The sequence below is a fragment of the Stenella coeruleoalba genome (genome assembly GCF_951394435.1).
Source record: "Stenella coeruleoalba genome assembly, chromosome: 8".
Taxonomy (NCBI): Eukaryota; Metazoa; Chordata; class Mammalia; order Artiodactyla; family Delphinidae; genus Stenella; species Stenella coeruleoalba.
The window spans coordinates 84,319,112-84,343,155 of NC_137154.1; the positions used below are offsets into that span (position 1 = coordinate 84,319,112).

A 24,044-nucleotide genomic window follows, 5' to 3' on the forward strand; every position below is an offset into this window, starting at 1 on the left:
CTATATGAAATATTAAAGGGAGTCCTTCAGACTAAAATGAAAGTCAAATCCACACTAAAATATTAACGAAAAATGGTAAAGGTAACTACACAGGCAAGAATAAAATAGTATAAATGATATTTGTTTGTAATCCTTTTCCTCCTCTCTGCTTTAAAAGACAACTGCAGGAACTTCCCTGGCGCTCCAGTGGTTAAGACTCTGTGCTTCCAATGCAGGGGGCGTGGGTTCCATCCCTGGTTGGGGAACTAAGATCCCACACGCTATGTGGCCAAATAAAAAATAAATTAATTAATTAAAAAGGGGGAAAATGTTCAAAAAAAAAACCAAACAACTGCATACAGCAACAATTATAAATCTGTCTTGATGGGCCTACAATATATGAAGATGTAATTTATATTACTTTAACAGCAAAAAGAAGGGGAAAGGGAATGGAATTATAAAGGTGCAAAATTTTTAATATACTATTGAAACTAAGTTGATATTAATCCAAATAGAATTGTTTTAAGTTAACTGTAATCTCTAAGCAATCATGAAGAAAATAACTTAAACATAAAAAATAAAAAGGAAACAATGAAATTAGAATGTTAAACTGGATCTACTCAATACAAAAAAGGCAGTACTAGAGGAATAGCAGAACAAAAAAAAATAAGATGTATAGACTACAAATAATTAAATGGCAGACAAAATCCACATCTAATCAGTAATTACATTTAATGGCAATGGATTAAGCACCTAATTAAAAGGCAGAGACTCACAGAATGAATAAAAATATGATCCAACTATATGTTCTTGACAATAGACATACTTTAGATTAAAGACACAAATTAGTTGAAAATAAAAGGATGGAAAAAGATACACCATCCAGACAGTAACCTAATGACAGCTGGAGAGGCTACACCAGTATTAGACAAAGTGGACATTAAGACAAGTGAACGTCATATTCAATGATGAAAGACTCAAAGCTTTCCCCACAAGATCAAGGACAAGACAAAGATGCCTGCTCTTGCCACTTCTATGCAACACTGTACTGAAAGTTCTAGCCTGGTCAAGACATCATCTAATCTGAAAACAGAGATATTTGACTCCTTCCTTTCCAATCTGGATGCTTGTTATTTCAATTTCTCTCCTAATTGCCCAGTCTTTAATAAATGAAAAAAGACTGAAATCATACTGAGTATGGAATTAAATGAGAAATCAGAAACAATGGGAAATTCACAAATATGTGGAAATCAAACACTCTCCTAAATAATCAAAGGGTCAGAGAATATATAAATAAGTAGAAAATATTTTAAGATAAATGCAAACAAAAATACAATATACCAAAACTTATCAGCTAAAGCATTGCTTATTTGTATACTTATAGCTATAAATACCTGTATTAAAAAGATGAAAGACCTCAAATCCATAACCTATCCTTGCACTTTAAGAAACTAGAAATAGAGCAAACTAAACCCAAAGGAAGCAGAGGGAAGGAAATAATGGATATTAGAGGAAAAAAAAAAAAAAAAGGAATAGAGAGTTAAAAAATAGAGAAAAATCAATGAAACCAAAAGTCAGTTCTGTTTCCAGAAGAGATGATGTCACATATAGAAAATTTTAAATGACTTCAGCAAGGCTGTGGGATACAAGATGCCTATACAGAAATCAACTGTATATCTATACACTTGCAATGAACAATCCAAAAACGAAATTAAGAAAACAATTCTATTTAAAATAACATTAAAAAGAATACTTAGAAATAAGTTTAACAAAATAAGAGTACACTAAAACTAGAAAACATTAAAAGACGTTAAATAAGACTAAATAAATGGGAAGATATCTTGGGTTCATGGACCCGAAGAATATCAATACTCCCAAAGTTGACCTACACACACAACACAATCCCTATCAAAACCCCACCTGCCTTTTTTGCAGAAACTAATAAACTGATCCTAAAATTTGTAAGGAAATACAAGGGACACAGAGTAGCAAAACAATCTCGAAAACAAAACAACTGGAGGACTCACATTTACCTATTTCAAAACATATTACAAAGCTATAGTAATCAAGATAACTGTGTACTGGCATAAGGATAGACATGTAGATCAGTTGAACAGAATTAACAGTCTAAGCTTTTATGGTCAATTGAGTTTTTAGAAAAGTACCACATCACTTCAATGGGGGAAAGAATAGTCTTTTCACAGCTGGTGCTGGGACAACTGGATAGCCACCAGTTGTCAAACTGAAGTTGGACCCTTTCTTCATGCTAAATACAAAAAGTAACTCAAAATGAATCAAAGACCTAAATATAAGAGCTAAAACTATAACTTTTAGAAAAAAGTCACAGGTGTAAATTTTTTTGACCTTAGATTAGATAATGGTTTCTTACATATGGCATCTAAAGAATAAGCAACCAAAGAAAAAAATAAACTGAACTTTATCAAAATTAAAAACTTTTGTACTTCCAAAGATACTATCAAGAAAGTGAAAAGACAACCAACAAAACGGAAGAAAATATTTGCAAATCATATATCTGATAAGGGACCAGAATACAGAATATATTAAAAAAACTCTTGCAAGACAATAATAACAAGACAAATAACCCAATTAAAAAATGCACAAAAGATCTGAACAGACCTTTCTCCAAAGAAGATACACAAACTGCTAATAAGCACACGAAAAGAGGCTCAACTTCGTTGGTCATTAGGAAAATGTAAAAGCAAAAGCACAATGAGATATACTAATTCATACCCATTAGGATACCTAGAATTAAAAGACAGACAGTAGTTAGTATTGGCAAAAATGTGGAGAAATTGGAAACCTCATATATTGCTGGTAGGAACATAAAATGGTACAGACACTTTTGAAAACCGTATGTTAAGTTCTCAAAAATAGTAAACATAGAATTACCATACAACCAAGCTAATCCACTCCTAGGAATATATCTAAGAGAACTGAAATCATATGCCCAAACAAAACTTGTACACAAATGTTCACAGCAGCATTTTTAATAATAGCCCCAAAGTGGAAACAAGCTACTGTTCATCAATGGACAAACAAAATGTGGTATATCCATACAACAGAATATTATTCATCCATAAGAAGGAATTATCTATACTTGTTGAAACATTGATGAATCTTGAAAACACTGGTAAATTCAAGAAGTCAGACATAAAAGGCCACATACTGTATAATCATATTTACATGAAATGTCCAGAACAGGCAAATCTATAGACAGAAAGTAAATTACTAGTTGCCAGAAGATGTGAAAAGGGAGAAATTGGGAGTGACTGTTAACGAGTATGGGGTTTCTTTCCGGGGTGATAAAATGTTCTGCAATTAAGATAATGGTGATGGTAGCACAACATGTACTAAAAACTACTGAAATTTACACCCTGTGGTATGTGAATTATATCTCAATGAGAAAAAATCCTATATTCTTAATATGTCATATGAGGCTCTACTTGTTTTATATCCTAATTTCCTCTTTAGCCTTATGTCTTGTCATTCCGTCTTTCCTAGCCAAACCGGTCTTTCAATTTCATGAATACATGAATGCTTTTTTTAAAAACTGAAATATAGTTGATTTACAATATTGTGTTAATTTCTGCTGTACAGCAAAGTGATTCAGTTATACATAAATAAATACACACACACACACACACACACACACACACATTTAAAACATTCTTTTCCATTATGGTTATCACAGGATATTGAATATAGTTCCCTGTGCTGTATGGTAGCACCTTGTTGTTTATACAACAATCTCTCAATCCATCCTCTCCTCCCCCCTGCAACCACAAGTCTGTTCTCTATGTCTGAGAGTATTTCTGTTCTGTAAATAGGTTCATTTGTGTCATACTTTAGATTCCACATATAAGTGATATCATATGGTATTTGTCTTTCTCTTTTTTACTTACTTTACTTAGTATGATAATCTCCAAGTCCATCCATGTTGCTGCAAACGGCATTATTTCATTCTTTCTTATGGCTGAGTAGTATTCCATTGTATACACGTACCACATCTTTATCCAGTCATCTGTTGATGGACATTTAGGTTGTTTCCATGTCTTGGCTATTGTGAATAGTGCTGCTATGAACATACAGGTATATGTATCTTTTTGAATTATCGTTTTGTCTGTTTATATGCCCTGGAGTGGGAGACTGCTGGATCATATGGCAACTTTAATTTTAGTTGAGGAACCTCCATACTGTTTTCCATAGTGGCTGCACCAACTTATTATATTCTCACCAACAGTGTAGGAGGGTTCCCTTTTTTCCACACCCTCTCCAACATTTGTTATTTGTAGACTTTTTAATATGGCTATTCTGACTGCTGTGAAGTGGTACTTCATTGTAGTTTTGATTTCTATTTAATAATTACTGATGTTGAGCATGTTTTCAATACATAAATGCTCTTATTTCAAGGCTACTGTATACTTTATTGCCTTTGCTTGGGCAGCTTATCTTTTCTTAGCCTAGCTACTTCCAACTCATTCTTTTTTTTTTTTCCTTTTCTTTTTTTTCCAACTCATTCTTCAGGTCTACTGTAATTATCACTTCCTCAGAGAATCTTTTTTGAATTCCCTATGTACCGAAATCCTATTACTGGATACTAGATTCCCTTTGTAGTATATTTACCTTGGTGTTGGTATAATAGTTAATAACTACTAAGGCAATTATTACTAAGGTCTTTCCCAACTTTAAAATTATAAAGGTCTACCCTCTTCACCTGGAATGATATCTTCAACCAGGCCCTTCAAGTCAAAAAATTGAGAGGGCCTACAAAGTTATTATATATGAGCATTATAAAAAGAAAAGGGCAAGGAAATTGTCATCCTATTTTAGGGAATGCCCTACCTGGGATTTGGGAACCAATTCACCAGTTTGTACTCATAGTTGATGAATCAGTTTTCCAACCTCTTGCTAATCAATGCTACAGGGAGAAACAAACATACAAAAAAAACAACCAAAGACATTGTCGTTTGGAGTGTGAGAAAGCATTTAGAAATCAGAAGAAACCTTTCACTTCAGATACTACCACTTCAATATCCCCTTCACTGAAAATATAAAATCACTTTCAATGTGGATCAAAGATAGACTGCTATTTTCCTTGGTTTTTCATTTTTCACAAATAAACAACCCAATATAAACCCCAATAAAACTATAGCCAGCTGAAAAGAAATCATTTTTTATGACTGGCTTTCTAACAGTTACATTATTTGGAATAAGTAAGTCAGCTGCCACTAGGATTTCATGAAGTTAGAATTTTAAATGTCTATAAATCACTAGAATCATTCATGGAATCAGGGCAGTTGGAGCTTTTTCTTTACATGCTTCAAGACTTAAATTGAAGACCCCAAACAGTTTCTTTTCATGGTAGAAAGTTTCAAAAGTACTAATCACCCCAGACATATTGACAATCACTTGGGACTTCTAACAGCTGGTGCTATGAAATCTAATTCCTTAAAGTAGATTTGCTTTTTTCTAGACCAAGTATTCTCAAAACGCATGACATAGTCCCAAGGGGGTGAAAATTGGTACTGGGGAGGAAGGGGAATGAATAAAATATAACTCTTTTTATGCATAAATCACAGATATACATACAATATATAAACAGTGTATTTGTAACATTAAAATCTCATGCAAGGGGCAATTAGGGGAAAAAAAAGTCTAAAAATACTTCCTAAGGGTATGATAACGAAATAGAGGTTGAGAAATGCTGCCCAAGACAGAATATAGTGATATACAGTTAACCTTTCTAGAAAAATATGGTGGTAATTCCCTGGTGGTCCAGTGGCTAGGACTCCGCGCTTTCACTGCCGAGGGTCAGGGAATTAGCGGCGCAGCCAAAAAAAAAAAAGGAATCAATGAAGACCAGATAGTTTTTGGCTTCTTGTAAGATATTATACTTTTGTATAGTATACATTTGAGAAAAGCCTTTGTTAAAAGGCTAGATTGCTTCTACAACAGTGTTTAAAAGTTATGATACATTTTTAAATAGCAATATCTGATATAACTCTTCTGCTCTTCAAAAAACTTCCCACCTTTGGGCTATCCAGAATTCCCATTTTGGATTAGACTTGATGTATTCTGCTTTACTTTAGTCTGGGAAGTTCCAAAATAATGTGGTAAAGCAACAGTTGATTGCTTTCATGCTCATTTATTATTACACTTACAGTTAACCAGTTATTTGCCTACGAAAAGCTTATTTATCATCATTAAGTACCTGATTGTAACCAATTCTCAATCAGAATAATGGGGGAAATTTTAGGTACAAATTATTCTAAATCTAAAATGTTACAATGAAAATACACAATAGGGGCCAATTATCTTTTATTACAATAATACAAATAGTTACTCTTCAATCAAAATTAGTTTAATTTGTTTCTCCTTTTTATTCCTTAAAAAAATCTTTAGGGCTTCCCTGGTGGCGCAGTGGTTGAGAGTCCGCCTGACGATGCAGGGGACACGGGTTCGTGCCCCGGTCTGGGGGGATCCCACGTGCCGCGGAGCGGCTGGGCCCGTGAGCCGTGGCCGCTGAGCGTGCGCGTCCGGAGCCTGTGCTCCACAACGGGAGAGGCCACAGCAGTGAGAGGCCCGCGTACCACAAAAAAAAGAAAAAAAAAAAAAAAACTTTAAAATAACTACATCTTTTGTGTAAACTTACTGAACAATGTTCAAATAGGTAATTTGAATGTCCTTTTTTCTTAATATTGTCTTCTGCCTGCTTTTCAGTGGCGGTAGTAATGAGTAACAAATAGACTGAAGGGAAAACATAATTGAAAAAGAGAAGGAAAGACAAAATCCTAGCTATATCTAGGGTTTTTGAATTTTAGGACCTAGGATGCCAACAGTCTGCCCTCTCTTCTTCCTATTTATAGAGAGGGAAAGATAAAGAGAGATACACCTGATGAAGAAAGCAAGAGACAGCAAACCTCCCTACCTGAAAATATTTCCTTCACATATTCTAATAATTTCCCCCAAATATCAGTAGTTTAAGATCTTTAAAAAATGTAAATAATTCTTGGGAAGACTTAACTTGCAGTGCTTTATACTTAACTTACAGTGCTTTATATTACTAGATCCACAAATAACAAAGAAAATCTCTCTATAAAGAAGCTATAATCTACAAGGACCCAAAAGATATACATGCAAATAACTGTAATATAAGGAAAGGTGGTAAGACAATTGGAGTTACTTCATAGGGGCTAGAGAAAGTATTAACAGACTGGGGAATACTATGCATGTTTCAAGGAAGAGACAAATAGTGAAGGACAGTAGGGGAATCCCAACGAAGCTGATGGAAAGCACATATGGAGCATGTTTGAAGAACATGCCTGTTTTGGATGAAGAACTAGGTATATGATGGAGAACAGCTGGAAATACAGCTGAAAAGACAGAATGGGTAAGGACCATAAAATGTTGTAAATGTCAGCAATGACATATTATTATGAATAAATAACAGAATCTGAATAAACAGAATCTGAAAAAAATGACAGATATTATTCAGTACAAAGGGGAAGGTCATGATCACAGCTACACTTTTGTAAATATTTATTAAATATCTACGTCTTAGTGATATAAAGGTGAATAGAACCAGTGGCTCTTCAACTTTCAGAGGTATGGCAGTCCTGGTTGTTTGCCTTCAAATCTACTCTTCCTGTTTCCCCTGCTCTGCCCTGTAGGACAGGAAACCTGAGCCCCTGCAGGCAATTTCCTGGGCTCCATGTCAGCTAGCTTCTGGTTGGGTTCAATCAATGGGAAGCACCAGTTGGAGATTGGAGGGCAGTTGGAAGCAGCCATGTTTTTTTCCTCCATTTCCTCTTTGCCATGGTAGAATCTCCTCTACTACTGCTCCCACACCAGACAAGTCTACCTTCCAGCTTCCACAGTGAAACCAGCCTCTGGGTTTCATCTCTCCTTGTCTTACTGATTATCAGAGTGGTTTCCTGCTGTTGCTACTCTCTGAGCTGGCTCATGTAAGCAGCTTGTCTTAGCTTTTCTATCACCAGTGTAACCAATTCCCTCATTAAATCCCTCCATGTTAAATACTCAGATTACTTTCAGTTTTCCTGAATGGATGCTGACTCACACAGGAAGGAACAAACATATTTGGGAATCTAAATAAGGTTCTGGATACTTTACCCATAAAAAAAATGCCCCACCTATACATTAAGTTTTATAGATAGTCTGGGGGCTCACAGAACTCTTGAAGCCTGTCCATTAATCCCAGATTAAGAATACTACATAGGACAAAAAAGTAAGTTTCATTTTGGTAAGGTGAAGTTCTATAGGTGAATGATGGTGATGGTTACAGAACAATGTGATTGTACTTAATGTCCCAGAACTGTAAAAATGGCTAAAATGGTTAAATTTTGTTATGTTTTATTTTACCAAAAAAAAAAAAAGTAAGTAAACACAAAGCTACAATAAAACATGGTAAGAGTATGACAGAAGTAATCCACAATGCCATGAGAGCATGTAAGGAGAAAGTACTAACTGTACCTGCTGGAAAAAGTTTGAGAGATTACAATTGACCTGAACCTTGAATACAAGTGTACTAGGGGAGAAAAACATTGCAGGCAGAGAGAACAAAATACATAAGAAGAGTATCTGCAGAAACTGCAAGTCGTTTGGTATGCCTGGAGCATAGGGCCTATGTCGAAAAGTTGAGATCAAGCAAGAGAGATGGGTAGGATCAGTTCCACAGAGCACCTTGTATGACATACTAATAAAACCAAAACTGGTGGCCCAGAGGCAACAAACAACACTTTGATGTAGTTTGGCCTGTACAATATTTAAAGAAATTCCAGCAAGGAAATAGCTGGATGTAGCAGAGTAGCAAGGGCTATTTAAGTGGAGTAGTGAGGTACGAAAGCACAGTATGTTGAAGAATGAAAGCTAAGTGAGGAAATAGAGCAACTAAGTAGAGCTTATTCTTTGAATAAATCTGACTTGTGAAAGGATGACATAGATAGAGCATTAGATAGAATGTGAGGTGGGGTCTAGGAAAATGTTTTGGTGTGTGTGGGTAAGGGTAAAAAACCCAATTATGTAAACTCTAAGGGAAGAACTCTATTTTTAGCATTTGGCACAGTGCCTGGAACATACTACCACCCAAAGATTTGCTGAAAGGACATAATGAAGAAAAGGGGCCAACAATGAGAGGGGCTGAAGGAGTACTGAGAGGGAGGGAGTACTGACAGGAGGAGAAACATGAGCAAATAATAAAACTGTTAATATTTTAAGCCACTAAGTTGTGTGATCACAGATCTCCATGTTGATATGATAATGCTAAATGAAAAAAGCAAGAGTGGTGAGTGTGGGGAGATTTGCTTTTTTTGGTATTATTCTTTTGCACAACTTGAAATTTTTTAAGTGCACAACTCTTTCAACTTTCAGAATTGGAGGTGTAGTGTGAATGCTTTAGGCAGATTTTTGTAACAGTAAATAAGATGAATTGCAGGACCATATGAGAAGCCATGACAACAGTCCAAAAGAGAAATAATGGGATGCATACTGCTAGGATTGGTGGCAATGAAAATGGAATGTGAATGACAAATAAGAATTTTAGGGTAAGAAACAATCTCTGTAGTTTTTATCCATTTAAAAAAAAGGAGGAAGTCTAGGAGAGCAGCTGGTTTGTGGAGAATAAATACAAGTTTGGTGTAAATTATTCCAGTTAGAAAATCGTACTGCTTTCTTAAGACCAGTGGTTCGTGCCCTCCAGGAAACATACTGGCAATATCTGGACACTTTTTTTATTCTCACGACTGGGTGGGGGTGGGGACTGGGTCCTGCTGGCATCTAATGGATAGAAGCCAGGGATGCTGATAAACATCCCACAATGCACAGGACAGCTACCCATAATAAAGTATGTCAATGTTATTGTGAACTTTGTGAAAGTCTACTTTGGATCTGTTTACATATAAGCCTAATTAATATAACAATTACAAGATAGCTAGCTTTTTCCTTAGATGATGTAGGTTAACTGTTGATATTCAGTTCTGATAAAGTGCACAAAAGATTAACCAAACATTAACAAAATATTAGTTTAAACTTAAGTCATTATTTTCTCCAAAAACATATGGTAGAACCATTACCTTCTAATGTTTTCTGCAAAATGTGCTCATCGAGAACCTGTGCACAAAAGCCATTTTTTTTGGACAGGGCTGAGTACTTAAAATGGAATACGAAATGGATTTTTTTGGCAATAAAATAATGGTAGTAATGGCCGTGGATGCCAGGGGAAGTTTTATCACAGATGTTTACCATTTACCATTCATATATGATGTCTGTAAATCACTGGCTCTGGTTTTGAGATTTATGTGGCTCTCATTCCCAGCAGTACAATCCTCTTTATTCTTTCAGGGGAAAAACAACAAAACCCGTTTCCCACACAGACAATACAGTCTGACAACAGGCAGTGTTACTAATTCTTTTCAAATTGAGGAAAAACTAACTAGGACTAGAAAATGTTTAAATGGAAGGCATTTCCCCTGTGAAAATTCTTGCTAATCAAAAGAACAGGAATTGCTGCTGTCTTAAAGTATGCAACTGGCATTTCAAACCTCTACACTCTACGACTTCTTGCGGGAGGGTGGGGGATAGAAAAGGAAGATCACCCCATTTGTCCCAAATTCGTAGTTCTAAGGGCTAGTTATGAGAAGGTCGTCAAGAAGGTTCTTCTACAAAGCTGGCTGGCTGGGGAAGTTCTTATTTTTCCTAATTCGGTCCCAGCTCTGACACGGGAAAGTGAGCCCAAGGCTGAAAAACGCAGTCCATCCATCACATAGGCAACTCCCCTTGCAGGGATCCTAATTAAGTGTGCAGGCCTGATTTTCCCACCGGATCCGGGCCTCAGGTGTTTCACCCCGAGCTTCTCTTCAGCCTCCCCTCGCCACGGAGCCTCGGAAGAGAGGAGCATCCACACACAAAGAAGCTTAAACCATCCGAGCCTCCGACTGAAGAAGATTCACCTCCAGTCTGAATTTGCAGGCGGGGAGGCAAAGCCCCAAAGCTTCCCCACCCAAGGAAAACCTTTGGCCCCAAAGGTCCTTCCGTCCTGCTTAGCCTGGTTCAATACCCCTCCCTCCAGCGTCGGCGCTTACCCAATACCAGTCGGGCTACGTCCGAAGGTAACAGCATGATCGAAGCCGCAGAAGGAACCACAATAAGAGACGAGACCCAGGTAAAAGCCAACACAGCGACAGCTTCTGCGCCGCATCTCCCGGTTCCAGTGGCGGCACTAAACCCGCGGCGATTTGTCCCGCCTCTTTAGCTCCTCGCCAGCCAATCGCTTCCGCCGGAGAAAGAAAGGCGCCGAAATGAAACCCGCCTGGTTCTCCTTCGAACTGTCGTCATATCCGTCCTCATATTTGGAGGGGTGAGGCTGAAGGGGGCGAGGAGGCGGGACGAGTGAGCCGGAGCCCGAGCTAGCGGGCGAGCGGCGAAGGCAGGGTCGCACGCCATTGGCGGGCAGTGCGAGCGGCGAACGCAGCGGTCGCACGCCATTGGCGGGCAAGGAGCAGGCGCGTTTCCTAAGGTGAGCCCGTCGTTTTGGGGGTGCGAGTGCTGGGAGCTGAAGCTTGTAGCGTTTGGCGCGCATGGGCAGACAGTGTCCGGGCGCCCGTCTGCCTTACTGCTTCCGACGGAGACGCACGCTGCGTGGTCACGCCAGGTTTGATCCGGAAGCCGAAGTAGTGCGTGGACAGCAGGCTGGGCTCGTGAGGGAGGCGAGTTGAGCGGGATTCTAGGCTTCGGCCATCGCCGCTTCCAGAGATTCCGCCTTGGCTATCCGAGTCCAGCGGTAGGGGCGCGGAAGCAGCGCAGTGGCTTCTGCGTTGGGGAGTTCAGTCGTATCTGAGCCGTTCAGTCCTGGCCTTCAGACTCACTCCTTCTCTTCACCTCATCTTGCCCAGCCCACTGCCCTTATCGCTCTCGTCCGCCCACCCTTCCTGCTCCAGCCGACATAGCCTTGAAGCTGCTTCTTAATGCCCAGAATTGAACCTTCGTGCGCGTACCCTTCCCGTGTCCAGATGTAACTAGATGGCTTGAGTAATCATCTTTTTCTCCCCTCTCATAATTAGTAGTTTTAATCAGCGAGCAATTTGTTTGGGCTTAAACTACAGTCTCGTGATTAAGAGAATGGGCTTTGGTATCACACTCCCGGAGTTCGAGTCAGCTAGCTGTGTGACCTCGCTGTACTGTCTTCCTTGTGATAATCCTGTCCTGCGGTGAGCACTCAAGAGCGTTGGTGGCTGCTTTTATCAGGTACGGATAAGTAACAAGACTATTAGTATTAAGAATGAAAATGTGATAGAAGAGGATTGTGGTGGTAGAGGAGTGGATGAGGTTCTGTAGAAACGTAGCCTGGGAGAATCAATTCTGTTTGCGGTGAGACCTTGCAGTGTTAAATTGTCCTGGAGGGTGATAGGAACCTTCTAGACAGAAGGGAAAACGCATATAAAGGCACAACGTGTAAAAGGTTCCTGAAGCTCAAGAGTGAGGTCCTGCACTGAATGAAATAGATGTGGGCATTTTTCACGTGTTGAAATCATAGGAATGGATGAGATCCTACTGTGAGAACATACAGTGAGAAGTAAGGAGACAAGGATGTTCTTTCAGGTGTGGGTGGAAAAAGAACCATCAAAAGAGACTTGTGAAACAGAAAGGGAATAATGATAACTGCTAACATTTATTGAGCAACTTCTATGTCCCAGGCAGTGTTAAACATGGACACGAATCCTTACAATAAGTAACTCTTTGAAGATCTAGTTCAGTTCTAGTATTGTTTTTCATTTTATCATTGAGAAGACGGAGGTTTAGAGAGATTAGCTAACATGCCCAAGGTTATACAGCTTGTAAGTGGCAGGACCAGGTTATGAACTCGTACAATCTGACCACAGACTCCACACTCTCACCGTTAGAAAAGAATGGCATGCTACAGGTAGAATTAGATCTAGGAAGCTGGTATATAAGCATCATTGTCAAATTCTGCAAAGGGACCAACTTGGTTGAGATCCGAAAAGGAACAACGGATTTTCCAGTTCAGAAGCTGTTACCTAGGAAACATGTACCATGCCAGTTGCATGGTTGGGAGTAGAACCTTAATTGTTGTGGATTAATGTATTAATTGAATTCAGCTTTATCTGGTGACACTCTTACTCTGCCTGTCTACTCTCTAGTTCCTTTGGCCATCTTTCAGTTCCTCCAACATACTTTGCATTTTTTCATCTTGGGACCCTTTGGCTGTGCTAGTTTCCTTCTCTAAGATGTTGGTCCTTTAACTCTTTCTGTGATTGGCACCAGTTCATTCAGATCTTGGCTTTATTGTAACTTCCTCTGATACATTTTCCTTGATAGTTTATAAAAAATGATCCATTCCATTGCTAATGTATATTTGCTCCCTTTGAGTCATATATCACAATTTGGAATTATGCATTGATTTATCAGTGTACTTGTTTATTGTCATTCTTCCCCACTAGTCATGACTCCATGAGGGTAGGATTTGTGTCTATTTAGTTCATTATGTGTCTTAACTACCCCTAACATAGCACCTCACACATAGTAGTTGCCCAGTAAATATTGTTGCTTGTCGCAGTGAATGAACATTTCCTGTTTATGTAGATAATACTGAACTGTTTTGTTTTCTTGAAAGTAATCAATCTCTGAGAATTGGATAAGGGGAAAAGCAAGTTCAGAAAAGCCACAGCTTAAAAAAAAAGTTTAGGGCTGTCACTTCTTGGAAGTGTCACATGTTCAGTAAACATGCATTTTTTTTCACACTACAAATAACATTAAGAATATAGGTGCCTGGGCTTCACTGGTGGTGCAGTGGTTGAGAGTCCGCCTGCCGATGCAGGGGACATGGGTTCGTGCCCCGGTCCGGGAAGATCCCACGTGCTGCGAAGCGGCTGGTCTCGTGAGCCATGGCCGCTGAGCTTGTGCGTCTGGAGCCTGTGCTCCGCAACGGGAGAGGCCACAACAGTGAGAGGCCTGCATACCGCTAAAAAAAAAAAAAAAAAGAATATAGGTGCCTGCCTTTACGGTTCTTTGGATATTGCTAAGGTGTTTTCATTGGTTAGAATCCCAATTTTATTTTCCTTATTGACTCAGGAAGCCTTTAAACTAAGATTGAGCAAGAAGGGAGAGGAGTTCTAGATACAACTATAAGGAATGGAAAAGTAAAAACGACAGTCCTTGTCTTCAAGAGGTATACAATCAAATAAAAAAGGCAATCAAATAAATAATGACCTGTATTCTACAGCATAGAAAAGGAGGTTGTTATAGGGGTAAAAGAATCAGAACGACTTATGGATATAAATGGAGAAGAGAATTAGAGCTATCTGCCAATAAAATAGGTAGTCTTACTAGGAAGTTTGTTCTAAGTGAGAGTGTTTAAAGAGAGGTCAATAATTTTGTTGGAGAGATTTCTTCCTTTGTAGGAAGACTGGACATGGTCTCTCAGTTCGTTCCAATTTTAAGATTCTGTGAGATTAAGCAGGGGCAGAGTAATATACTTGATCTTGAAAGATTGAGTAGAATTTATGTGGATGGATGGGGAAAGGACTTTGCCCACCTTTTTTTCCTCTTGAGATATATATGTAGTGTAGATATAATAGACAGACGTACATTTTTTCCTTGTTTATAAACATAGTAACAAAAGTGAAGCTTCTTTGTAAAAAGGCTCAGAAATACTAAAACAATGCTTTTCTTGAAAGATTTTTTTTTAAGTTTATCAAAGGAAGGTTTGATTATATCAGAAAATCTAAAAGGAGGAGGTCTGCAATGGCATTAAGATATATAAAATATAGTTGACCTTTGACATTTGCAAGGTATATCACTATAGCATATAATTTCCTTCGTTTCCTTTTATAACAATAATATCATTTTTCTCCTACTTTTATGTATTAAATGAGAACCATAAAGCCAGTTGAGATGTAAGTGCTAGGCAAGGCTTACTAGCTCTGATAACCTCTTACATATCCATTCCAAAGCATAAGCAATTTAAGCTTTTGGCTCAGGAAAGTGGCAAGTCACTACGTATAAGAAAGGGTCCTTTTGGGCTTCCCTGGTGGCGCAGTGGTTGAGAGTCTGCCTGCCAATGCAGGGGACACGGGTTCGAGCCCTGGTCTGGGAAGATCCCACATGCCGCGGAGCGACTAGGCCCGTGAGCCACAACTACTGAGCCTGCGCATCTGGAGCTTGTGCTCCGCAACAAGCGAGGCCGCGACAGTGAGAGGCCCGCGCACCGCAATGAAGAGTGGCCCCCGCTCGCCACAACTAGAGAAAGCCCACGCACAGAAAAGACCCAGCACAGCCAAAAATAAATAAATAAATGAAATTTAAAAAAAGAAAAAAAAAGAAAGCGTACTTTTAAATCGTTCAGACAGTGTTAAATCCTTAAGTGCTATTTTCCTTACTCTTTGCCTGGCTGCCTTTTTTTCATCTTTTATATTTCAATTTAAATGTCATGTTTCTTAGAAGAAGAAAAGGTCTCTCCTCTAAGAGATCCTCTTCTTAGAAGAGGTCTCAGAAAAATAAAGTAAATTATACCTTACTTATTTTTATCCTGCTACACATTCAACGCACATTTGCATGTTAAGGCTTTGTTTTGATATATTCTAAGAAAATCTCATTTAAATATGGAAGTATTAAGAAAAATCATTGTGCATTATAGTATGCCTCTAGCTATACAGTTAGATCTAACTATATATTAATACCACAGTCTGAAATAATTTTACATATGTATATTTTTTTTTTACAGATGATGTGTTTTCTGAAATTCTGAATCATGAGTCTAGCACTTAATGATCTGCTTATTTGCTGCCGTCAACTAGAACATGATAGAGCTACAGAACGAAGGGTAGTAAATTACTTAAATTTAATCTTTCCTTGAAACAGATGTGTGATTGGTAACTCATTTTGTTCTTTTTTCATTTTCAGAAAGAGGTTGAGAAATTTAAGCGCCTGATTCAGGATCCTGAAACCGTTCAACATTTAGATCAGCATTCAGATTCCAAACAAGGGAAATATTTGAATTGGGATGCTGTTTTTAGGTATTCCATTAGTTTTTTACTGTCTTTATTTTTGTTTTTCATTTTTATTTCTCTTGTGATTCTTTTTGTGTATGTAGGTCTAATTTATCTTTGCTCCCTTTGTACCCTTGTGCCTTGCATAGGAAATTGGTGCTCAATATTTATCTGAAATATAATTTTTAAAGGATGTTCATATAGAAAAAGTTAAAATTTTTGAATCATTTGTTCAATAAAATGTCTTAGACATATTTCACTCAAGATTAGAGAGAATTTCATTCATACCAGTTCATTCATAAGACTTTATTTCAAATTAGAGCATAAAATTAAGTTATATCAAGTCCTTTATTGTTACTTTGACATATTTAAATATTTCTCTAAGTAACTGCCATATGTTAAACTATAATAAAAAAGTAAAAAGGAATTTTAGAAAAACTCTATATGAATGCAGTTAACAAACACAAAACTCTGGCATTGGAAAGACACAATTCATTGCTGAACTGGAGTGGCAAACAGAATTGATGCTTTTTACATTAAGACATAATTTTCAATTACGAAGTCCATTTATAACTAGAAATAGATTGTAAGACTTAGGAAAGATGAATAAAATATTTTAAATTAATATAGAATACTGATAAACTTGAAAGAACATTTTCAGTCAAGGCGAAATATGAGTATTGTTCTTGAACGTTTAGAACAGATAATCTATTTTATTTTTTAGCTCTTATTTGGTACTAGATAGACTATTGCAAATATCATTGTAGATAACATGAAAAATATATACTTCTTTTCCTCTGGTTACTTACTTTATTTCAAATACCACAAATATAGTTATCTAAAGATGAATACTGTTTTGCATAAGCTGATCATGTAGGCCAAATATGCACCTGACGTACCCAGCTGATCATGAATATCTTATAGGCAGGCTTCATTTAAAGGCTAGAGACATTACCAACTGCCTAGGAAAGAGATAGGTCATGTACAGAGTAACAGAGTTGAGAAAGAATTGAGAGCCCCTAATAGCATTGCAAGCTTTTAGTGATAAAATGAGAAAGCAGGCAAGAAAGCAATAGAAAATCCTGGAGGTTACAGATTAAGAGCTTTGCAGGCCAGACTTTAAATTGGTGTTGAGGGCTTAGGCCTTAAAAAAGAAATGTAATTGTTTTGTTTAGCTGGTACATTGATTGAAGCAATGTGGTTTAAACAATGCTCTTTATGATGGCATGAAGGACTTTTTGAAACTATTATAATAATTTAAGTATTTAATGAGTTTCTGAAATTACATTGCACTTTCTTGAAGAGTTTTACAGAAATATATTCAGAAAGAAACGGAATGTCTGAGAACAGCAAAACCAAATGTATCAACCTCAACACAAGCCACCAGGCAGAAAAAGATGCAAGAAATCAGTAGCTTAGTCAAATACTTCATCAAATGTGCAAATAAAAGTAAGTGCTGTTACTTGACTTAATAGATTATTGTTACATGAGTTTGGTCTGAATATGGTGAGATAAAAGTTCAGTGCTAACTCTTAATTTCTAGTACATATACTGATTTTTAATACTATAGGTTCAAATATTTGGAGGAATTTATACAAGCATGGAATGATAGAATCTCAGGGTTTAGAAGGATTAAAAAATATTATTTCATCTACCCATTTTTCTTGGATCCCATCTATATGTCCCTGGCACTTAGGTAGCCTTAATGATAAAACATGCCTTTTGAGGCTTTCTTTTCTGTTTTAGTAGTTTTCATAGTAGTGAAAACCTGTCTCCTTTTGTTACTGCTTCTGTTTGCTGAGATAATACAGAAAAATACTAACTCAGTTTTTTCAATATCCTTTTTTCAAATATCCTTTGAGATATTTGAAGTTACCCATGATATTTCCCCTGAGTCCTCTTCTCTAAGCTAAACAGACCTACTTCCTGTTGCTCATACGAGCTAGTTTTTGTGTCACTTCTGAATATTCTTCAGTTTAATTCCCTGTCTCTTAAAGTGTGGGACTCAATCTTATAGGCATATTCTTATTTGTATGGAGTGGAGCAGGACTTCCATATCTTTTATTCTATACTTCTACTGATTCATTCCAAGATCACATTAGCTTTCTTGGCAGTCAGAACCACACTCTTTAACTAATAGCATGCTTACTGTTGATTAAAAAAAACCCCAAGTTCTTTTTTGCTCCTGATGAGCCACATATCTCCCATTTTGAACTTATACAGTTTTGAAAAGCCAAATTTTTGAACCAAAATGCAGAATCCTAGTAGGCTTATGTAAGGAAATGGTTTTCATACAATGCTGAAAAGCTAGTGGCGGAAATGTTTGTTTAGGGACTTGGACTCAAACTTTGTTTATTTTTCACAGATAAGAAAGTGGCTTTGTGATGCCAGGTTTAGTTTAAGAATCAGAAAAGCCCAATGTTGGTAAACGTTATTAAGTAGAAGGATATAGATTGTTAGTGAATGATGTTTCAGAATGGTGGTATGAGACTTGAGTCTAAAAGACAGTGGCTTTAGCAAAAATTTAGTTTTTTGGCTCCTCTGAGATGCCATTTTGTGTGGGTAGCTGCAAGTCCTGAGCAGGGACTCCAGCATAGACAGAAGAAAGCTACACCGAAATATTTTTGCACCTGCTTTTGCTCTGCATCCATTAAAATTTGTATTCCTAGCTACTAATGCTGGGCTCTTAATAGATCTTAATATGGTCTGACAGAATTTGTGAGTGAGTGGGAGAAAGATATTTGTAGCCTATTTGTAGCCCATCAGAAAAGTTTGCAGCTTAGAATTTTGCTTTAAAGTGAAAAAAACCTTCTATTGCAAAATTAACAATGGAGATCACATTTTCATTTTATTTATTTTTGGCTGCGTTGGGTCTTTGTTGCTGAGCATGGGCTTTCTCCAGTTGCGGCGAGCTGGGGCTACTCTTCGTTGTGGTGTGCGGGCTTCTCGTTGCGGTGGCTTTTCTTGTTGCGGAGCATGGGCTCTAGGCACGTGGGCTTCGGTAGTTGTGGCTCACGGGCTCTAGAGTGCAGGCTCAGTTGTTGTGGCGCACGGGCTTAGTTGCTTCACGGCATGTGGGATCTTCCCAGACCAGGGGTCGAACCTGGAATCCACCAGGAATACACCCTGCGTTGGCAGGTGGATTCTCAACCACTGCACCCCCAGGGAAGCCCGTGATCACATTTAAAAATGTATGAAAGTATCAATATGTTGGTTTATAGGAATAAATGGATGAAATTTGCAGTGTAAGATTATTCAAATGGTTGAAAAATGATATTTTTATTCAAGGCTTTTTTTTCTTTCAAGTTTTACCTTGTAACTTAAACATCTTTAATCTCGGAGCAAAACCAGGAGCTACTATCGTGTCATCTCACTTATTCAGTTTTTTTTTTAAAGGGTTGGAGGGTTGATGAGAATTTAAACACATGTCCAGGCTTTGCCAGACTTGCTTAACATTGGTACCCAAGGTATGATGAAAGAAACAGAGATCAGAAAAAAAGAGGTAGATGGGAAGGAACCAGTAAGCAAATATTGTTCAACTATAACAGATGTTATAGTTAAGAAAACGTTAGGAAGACTATAAGAGAGAAATGCACAGGGTGTTACAGCAGAGGATATTATGATTGTGCATTTCATCATTAGCCAGATGCCTAAAATTATAAGCCATAAGTAAAAATGATTTTTTAAACTAATAAGAACAGAAACTACACTTGATCTTAGCCAAAAGGCCAAGAAGCGATGATTTTTTGTTATACCCGTGTATATTTATTTATCATACTTCTAAATAACTAGTCTCATCATAAAAAATCCTAAACTAGAATATATTCAAATATACATAATGACTTGCACCCTGCTCGTAACTTACAACAAAAAATTTATATGCAATTTTAAGATTGTTAATATTGAAATATGAAAAATTTCAGCTGTGACAGCAATACGATTTACTGAAAGTAACAAATAACTTTTAAATGTACTTTTGTTACCTTTAAGAATATATCCAGGGCTTCCTTGGTGGTGCAGTGGTTAAGAATCTGTCTGCCAATGCAGGGGACGTGGGTTTGAGCCCTGGTCAGGGAAGATCCCATATGCCGTGGAGCAGCTAAACCCACGTGCCACAACTACTGAGCCTGTGCTCTAGGGCCCGCGAGCCACAACTACTGAGCCTGTGCTCTAGGGCCCGCGAGCCACAACTACTGAGTCCACGCACCACAACTACTGAAACCCGAGTACCTAGAGCCCATGCTCTGCAACAAGAGAAGCCACCGCAGTAAGCCCGCACACTGCAACGAAGAGTAGCCCCCACTCACCGCAACTAGAGAAAGCCTGCGTACAGTAACAAAGACCCAACACAGTCAAAAATAAATAAATAAATTAAATAAATTAAAAAATATATATATATCCAGGGACTTCCCTAGTAGCACAATGGTTAAGAATCCGCCTGCCAATGCAGGGGACACGGGTTTGAGCCCTGGTCTGGGAAGATCCCACATGCCGCGGAGCAACTACACCCGTGTGCCACAAATACTGAGCCTGTGCTCTAGAGCCCGCAAGCCACAGCTACTGAGTCTGCGTGCCACAACTAATGAAGTGCGCGAGCATAGAGCCCGTTGCTCTGCAACAGGAGAAGCCACCGCAGTGAGAAGCCCGTGTACCGCAACGAAGAGTAGCCCCTGCTTGCCTCAACTAGAGAAAGCCTGTGCACAGCAAAGACCCAATGCAGCCAGAAATAAATAAATTAAAAGAAAAAGAGTTCCATTAAAAAATATATATATCCATTAATTCTGAATTTTCAGGACCTCTAATAATTAAATAAAACTAAAAATTGTAGCCTTACATATGTATATATAATAAATGCTATTATAGGACTTGGAAGTAATTTTGCTTTTCAAAGGAAATAGTATTCTCTTTATAATCTTATTCTAATCAGGTTTTTATAAAAACTACCAGGAAACTTTGGGTCACTCAAGGTCTAATGTCAGAAATTGTGAATTATTAAGGTAGAATGAATGATTGTTTTTGCTACATAATCCTATAGGATTGGCAAATTTTTTTTGTAAAGTAACCAGATCGTAAATGTTTTTGACTTTGCAGGCTATGTAGTCTCTGTCTCAACAACTCAACTTTGCCATTTTAGCATGAAAGTAGCCATATACAATATGTAAATGAATAGACATGTTTATGGTCCAAAAAACTTTATTTCCAAAAACAGGTGGTTGGCTGAATTTTGCCCCTGGGCCATAGTTTGCTAATCCGTGTTTTATGAGAAGGAGGTTAGTTAATAGTAAGTTCCCAAATGGAATTATTTATACAATTGCCATTCCAAGCATCCTTAACTTACTTTTCTTAAGATTTATATGTTTTTGTTTGTTTGTTTTATTTTTAAATAGGAGCACCCAGGCTAAAATGTCAAGAACTCTTGAATTATATCATGGAGACAGTGAAAGATTCATCTAATGGTGCCATTTATGGAGCTGATTGTAGCAACATATTGCTGAAGGACATTCTTTCAGTGAGAAAGTACTGGTGTGAAATATCTCAGCAACAGTGGACAGGTATGTTTTGAAGTTTGTTATTTGTGAATTTTTCCTTGTGAAATGAAATTTCACCAAAAGAGCATTCAGAGTCTATTTATATCCCCCAAATGACCTCACAGTTTAACAGTACCTTAGTGAAATTAAATGATTATAGAATCTGACACTTTTCATGTATTATGTACTTCTTAAATTGTCACTAATAATGTATTTGGTGCCTGCTATCAGAACTAAAATTACAGAATTGAAAGATGCCATACCTGTCCTCAAAGACTTGACAGTCCAATGACAGAAAAAACCAAGTAAACCAAAAGTTATAATGCAGTGAGTTCACAGATCAGTGACACCTAAATGCAACAATGATTAAAGTAGAAAGAAGAAAACCAAGAGAGATGTCATAAAAGGGAAAGCAAGAGAATTTCAAGTTGGAAGGGGTGTGACATTTAAAGTGTTGTAGAAATAATAAGATGTGGAAGTATCCATTAGGACTAGGCAGTTTGCAGGTCACTGGTAAGGTAATTGAAATGAAATATTAGAATAGAATATGTAGGACCCAGTGACTTACAAGATAAGTAGAGTGGGGTACCATGGAGGTATTGTTGACAGTTTGTAGGTGAGAGGTACTAAGAGACCACAAAGGAAGTTTGGTCAGAGGCTGAAATTTTTGAGTTTATTGATTTCAAAAGTGGAGTATTTCTGGCTCTGGGTGGCTTAATGGGTGAAAATGGTATTTGGCTTTAATGAGGTGACTTTAAGCCAGATGTCAAAGTCTTCTAATACAGCCACCTCTGAAAATTTAGAAACTCAGTATTTTTCATTGAGAAGTATTCAAGATAAATTGTGCTAACTTAAAAGACATTTATCTATATTTTTTACCATCAGTTTATCATTTCAAAATAAGATGTTTGTGGACCATAAACCCATGACCTAATCAGTGGTCTACATTGTATTCCACCGTTCCCACATGAATAAAGGCCTTCTTAGCTATTGCTTAATTTCTTATCTGGGGCCTTTGCTGTTGCTCTGAACACAAAGGAGGCTTTGTTCCAAACAGAGCCCTCAGTAAGCCTAGTGGCAGCCTTTAGAGAATAGGCCAGTGATATCTAGGGTACACCGACACGTCTGTCACCAAAATGGTTCAGCCTAAATATTTAGAATATTTGTACATTTTAGATTATTACTTGTAACTATGGGTCTCTGAAACAAAGGCAGTCGTTCCTCTAGTCTCTTTACTCTGATTCCATCATCTGGCATGTTCTCTGAAATTCTCTATTTTTAAGCAAACTACTTTCACGTCTGATAGTCAGTCTTTTTGTTGAATTTTTTTTTTAGTTAGTTACCGTCTCTGAAATTTACTTCTCTAATGAAGCCTGCTCAAGAAGTGAAGTTTACATTCAAAATATATTTGGTAGAGGTGGTGATTGAAGCCACGGTTATGGATTAGATTGTCTAGGGAGAGAGTGTAGAGTGAGATGAGAAGATGGCCTTAGTCTTCTAAACCAACATTTCCATACAAATTTTGGAATCAGCTTGTTGATTTCTACAAAAAATCCTGCTGGGATTTTATTGGTATCACGTTGGACCTATTGAACTAAGGAGCAATAGACATCTTAACATAGACTCTTCCAGTCCATGAACATGGTATATCTCTCCATTTATTTACGTCTTTTTTGATTTATCAGCATATAGAATTTGTATATTTTTGTTAGATTTATACTGCAGTAGTTTGTAAATTTTACTGTCTCTTTAAAACATTTTCTCTTCCATGTTGTTCAGAAGTACTGTTGACTTTTGTATACCATATTGATCTGGGACCTTGCTAAAATTGCTTATTAGATCTAGGAGCTCTTTTGTTCATTCTGGGGAATTTTCTATTTAGACAGTTGTGTCATCTGCAAGTGGAGAGTTTTTTGTTCCTTCATTTCTGAGCCATGTGGCCTTATTTCTTTGTTCTACCTTATATTGACTAGGACCTCAGTATGCTTTTTTTTTTTAATGGTAAGATGGACATAACATAAAATTTACCATTTTAACCATTTTTGCATATACAATTCAGTGGCATTAAGTATATTCACATTGTTATGCAACCATCACAACTCATTTCCAGAACTTTTTTCATCTTCCAAACTGAAACTCTGTACCCATTAAACGGGAACTTCCCCTGCTCCCCACCTCCAGCTCTTGGCAGCCATTCTACTTTCTGTCTCTGAATTTGACTACCCTAGTACCTTCTGTAAGTGAAATTGTACAGTGTTTGTCCTTTTCTGAATGGCTTATTTCACTTAGCATAATGTATAAGGTTCATCCATGTTGTAGTATATGTCAGAGTTTTCTTCCTTTTTAAGTCTGAATAATATTCCATTGTATGTGTATACTACATTTTGTTTATCCATTCATCTGTCATTGGACCCTTGGATTGTTTCTACATTTGGATATTGTGAATAACTCTACTATGAACATGGTATACACATAGCTCTTTGAGTCCTTGCTTTCA

The 24,044-nt window shown here is 37.5% G+C and overlaps 2 protein-coding genes across 4 annotated transcripts in view; one reads left to right on the top strand and one right to left on the bottom strand.

Annotated features, from left to right (window-relative positions):
• Positions 1 to 11,339, bottom strand: part of NPAT (nuclear protein, coactivator of histone transcription) — a 54,554-nt gene extending 43,215 nt beyond the window's left edge. For both annotated transcript variants that reach the window (XM_079928100.1, XM_079928099.1), the window contains exon 1: positions 11,097 to 11,339. In XM_079928100.1, the coding sequence (XP_079784226.1) occupies positions 11,097 to 11,133 (37 nt within the window). In that variant the 5' untranslated portion in view covers positions 11,134 to 11,339. The remainder of the gene's footprint in view (positions 1 to 11,096) is intronic.
• Positions 11,340 to 11,527: 188 nt separating this feature from the next.
• ATM (ATM serine/threonine kinase) overlaps positions 11,528 to 24,044 on the top strand; it is a 138,853-nt gene continuing 126,336 nt past the window's right edge. For both annotated transcript variants that reach the window (XM_079928766.1, XM_079928768.1), the window contains exons 1-5: positions 11,528 to 12,258; positions 15,755 to 15,853; positions 15,934 to 16,046; positions 17,323 to 17,468; positions 21,407 to 21,571. In XM_079928766.1, coding sequence (XP_079784892.1) covers positions 15,782 to 15,853; positions 15,934 to 16,046; positions 17,323 to 17,468; positions 21,407 to 21,571 — 496 coding nt within the window. In that variant the 5' untranslated portion in view covers positions 11,528 to 12,258; positions 15,755 to 15,781. The remainder of the gene's footprint in view (positions 12,259 to 15,754; positions 15,854 to 15,933; positions 16,047 to 17,322; positions 17,469 to 21,406; positions 21,572 to 24,044) is intronic.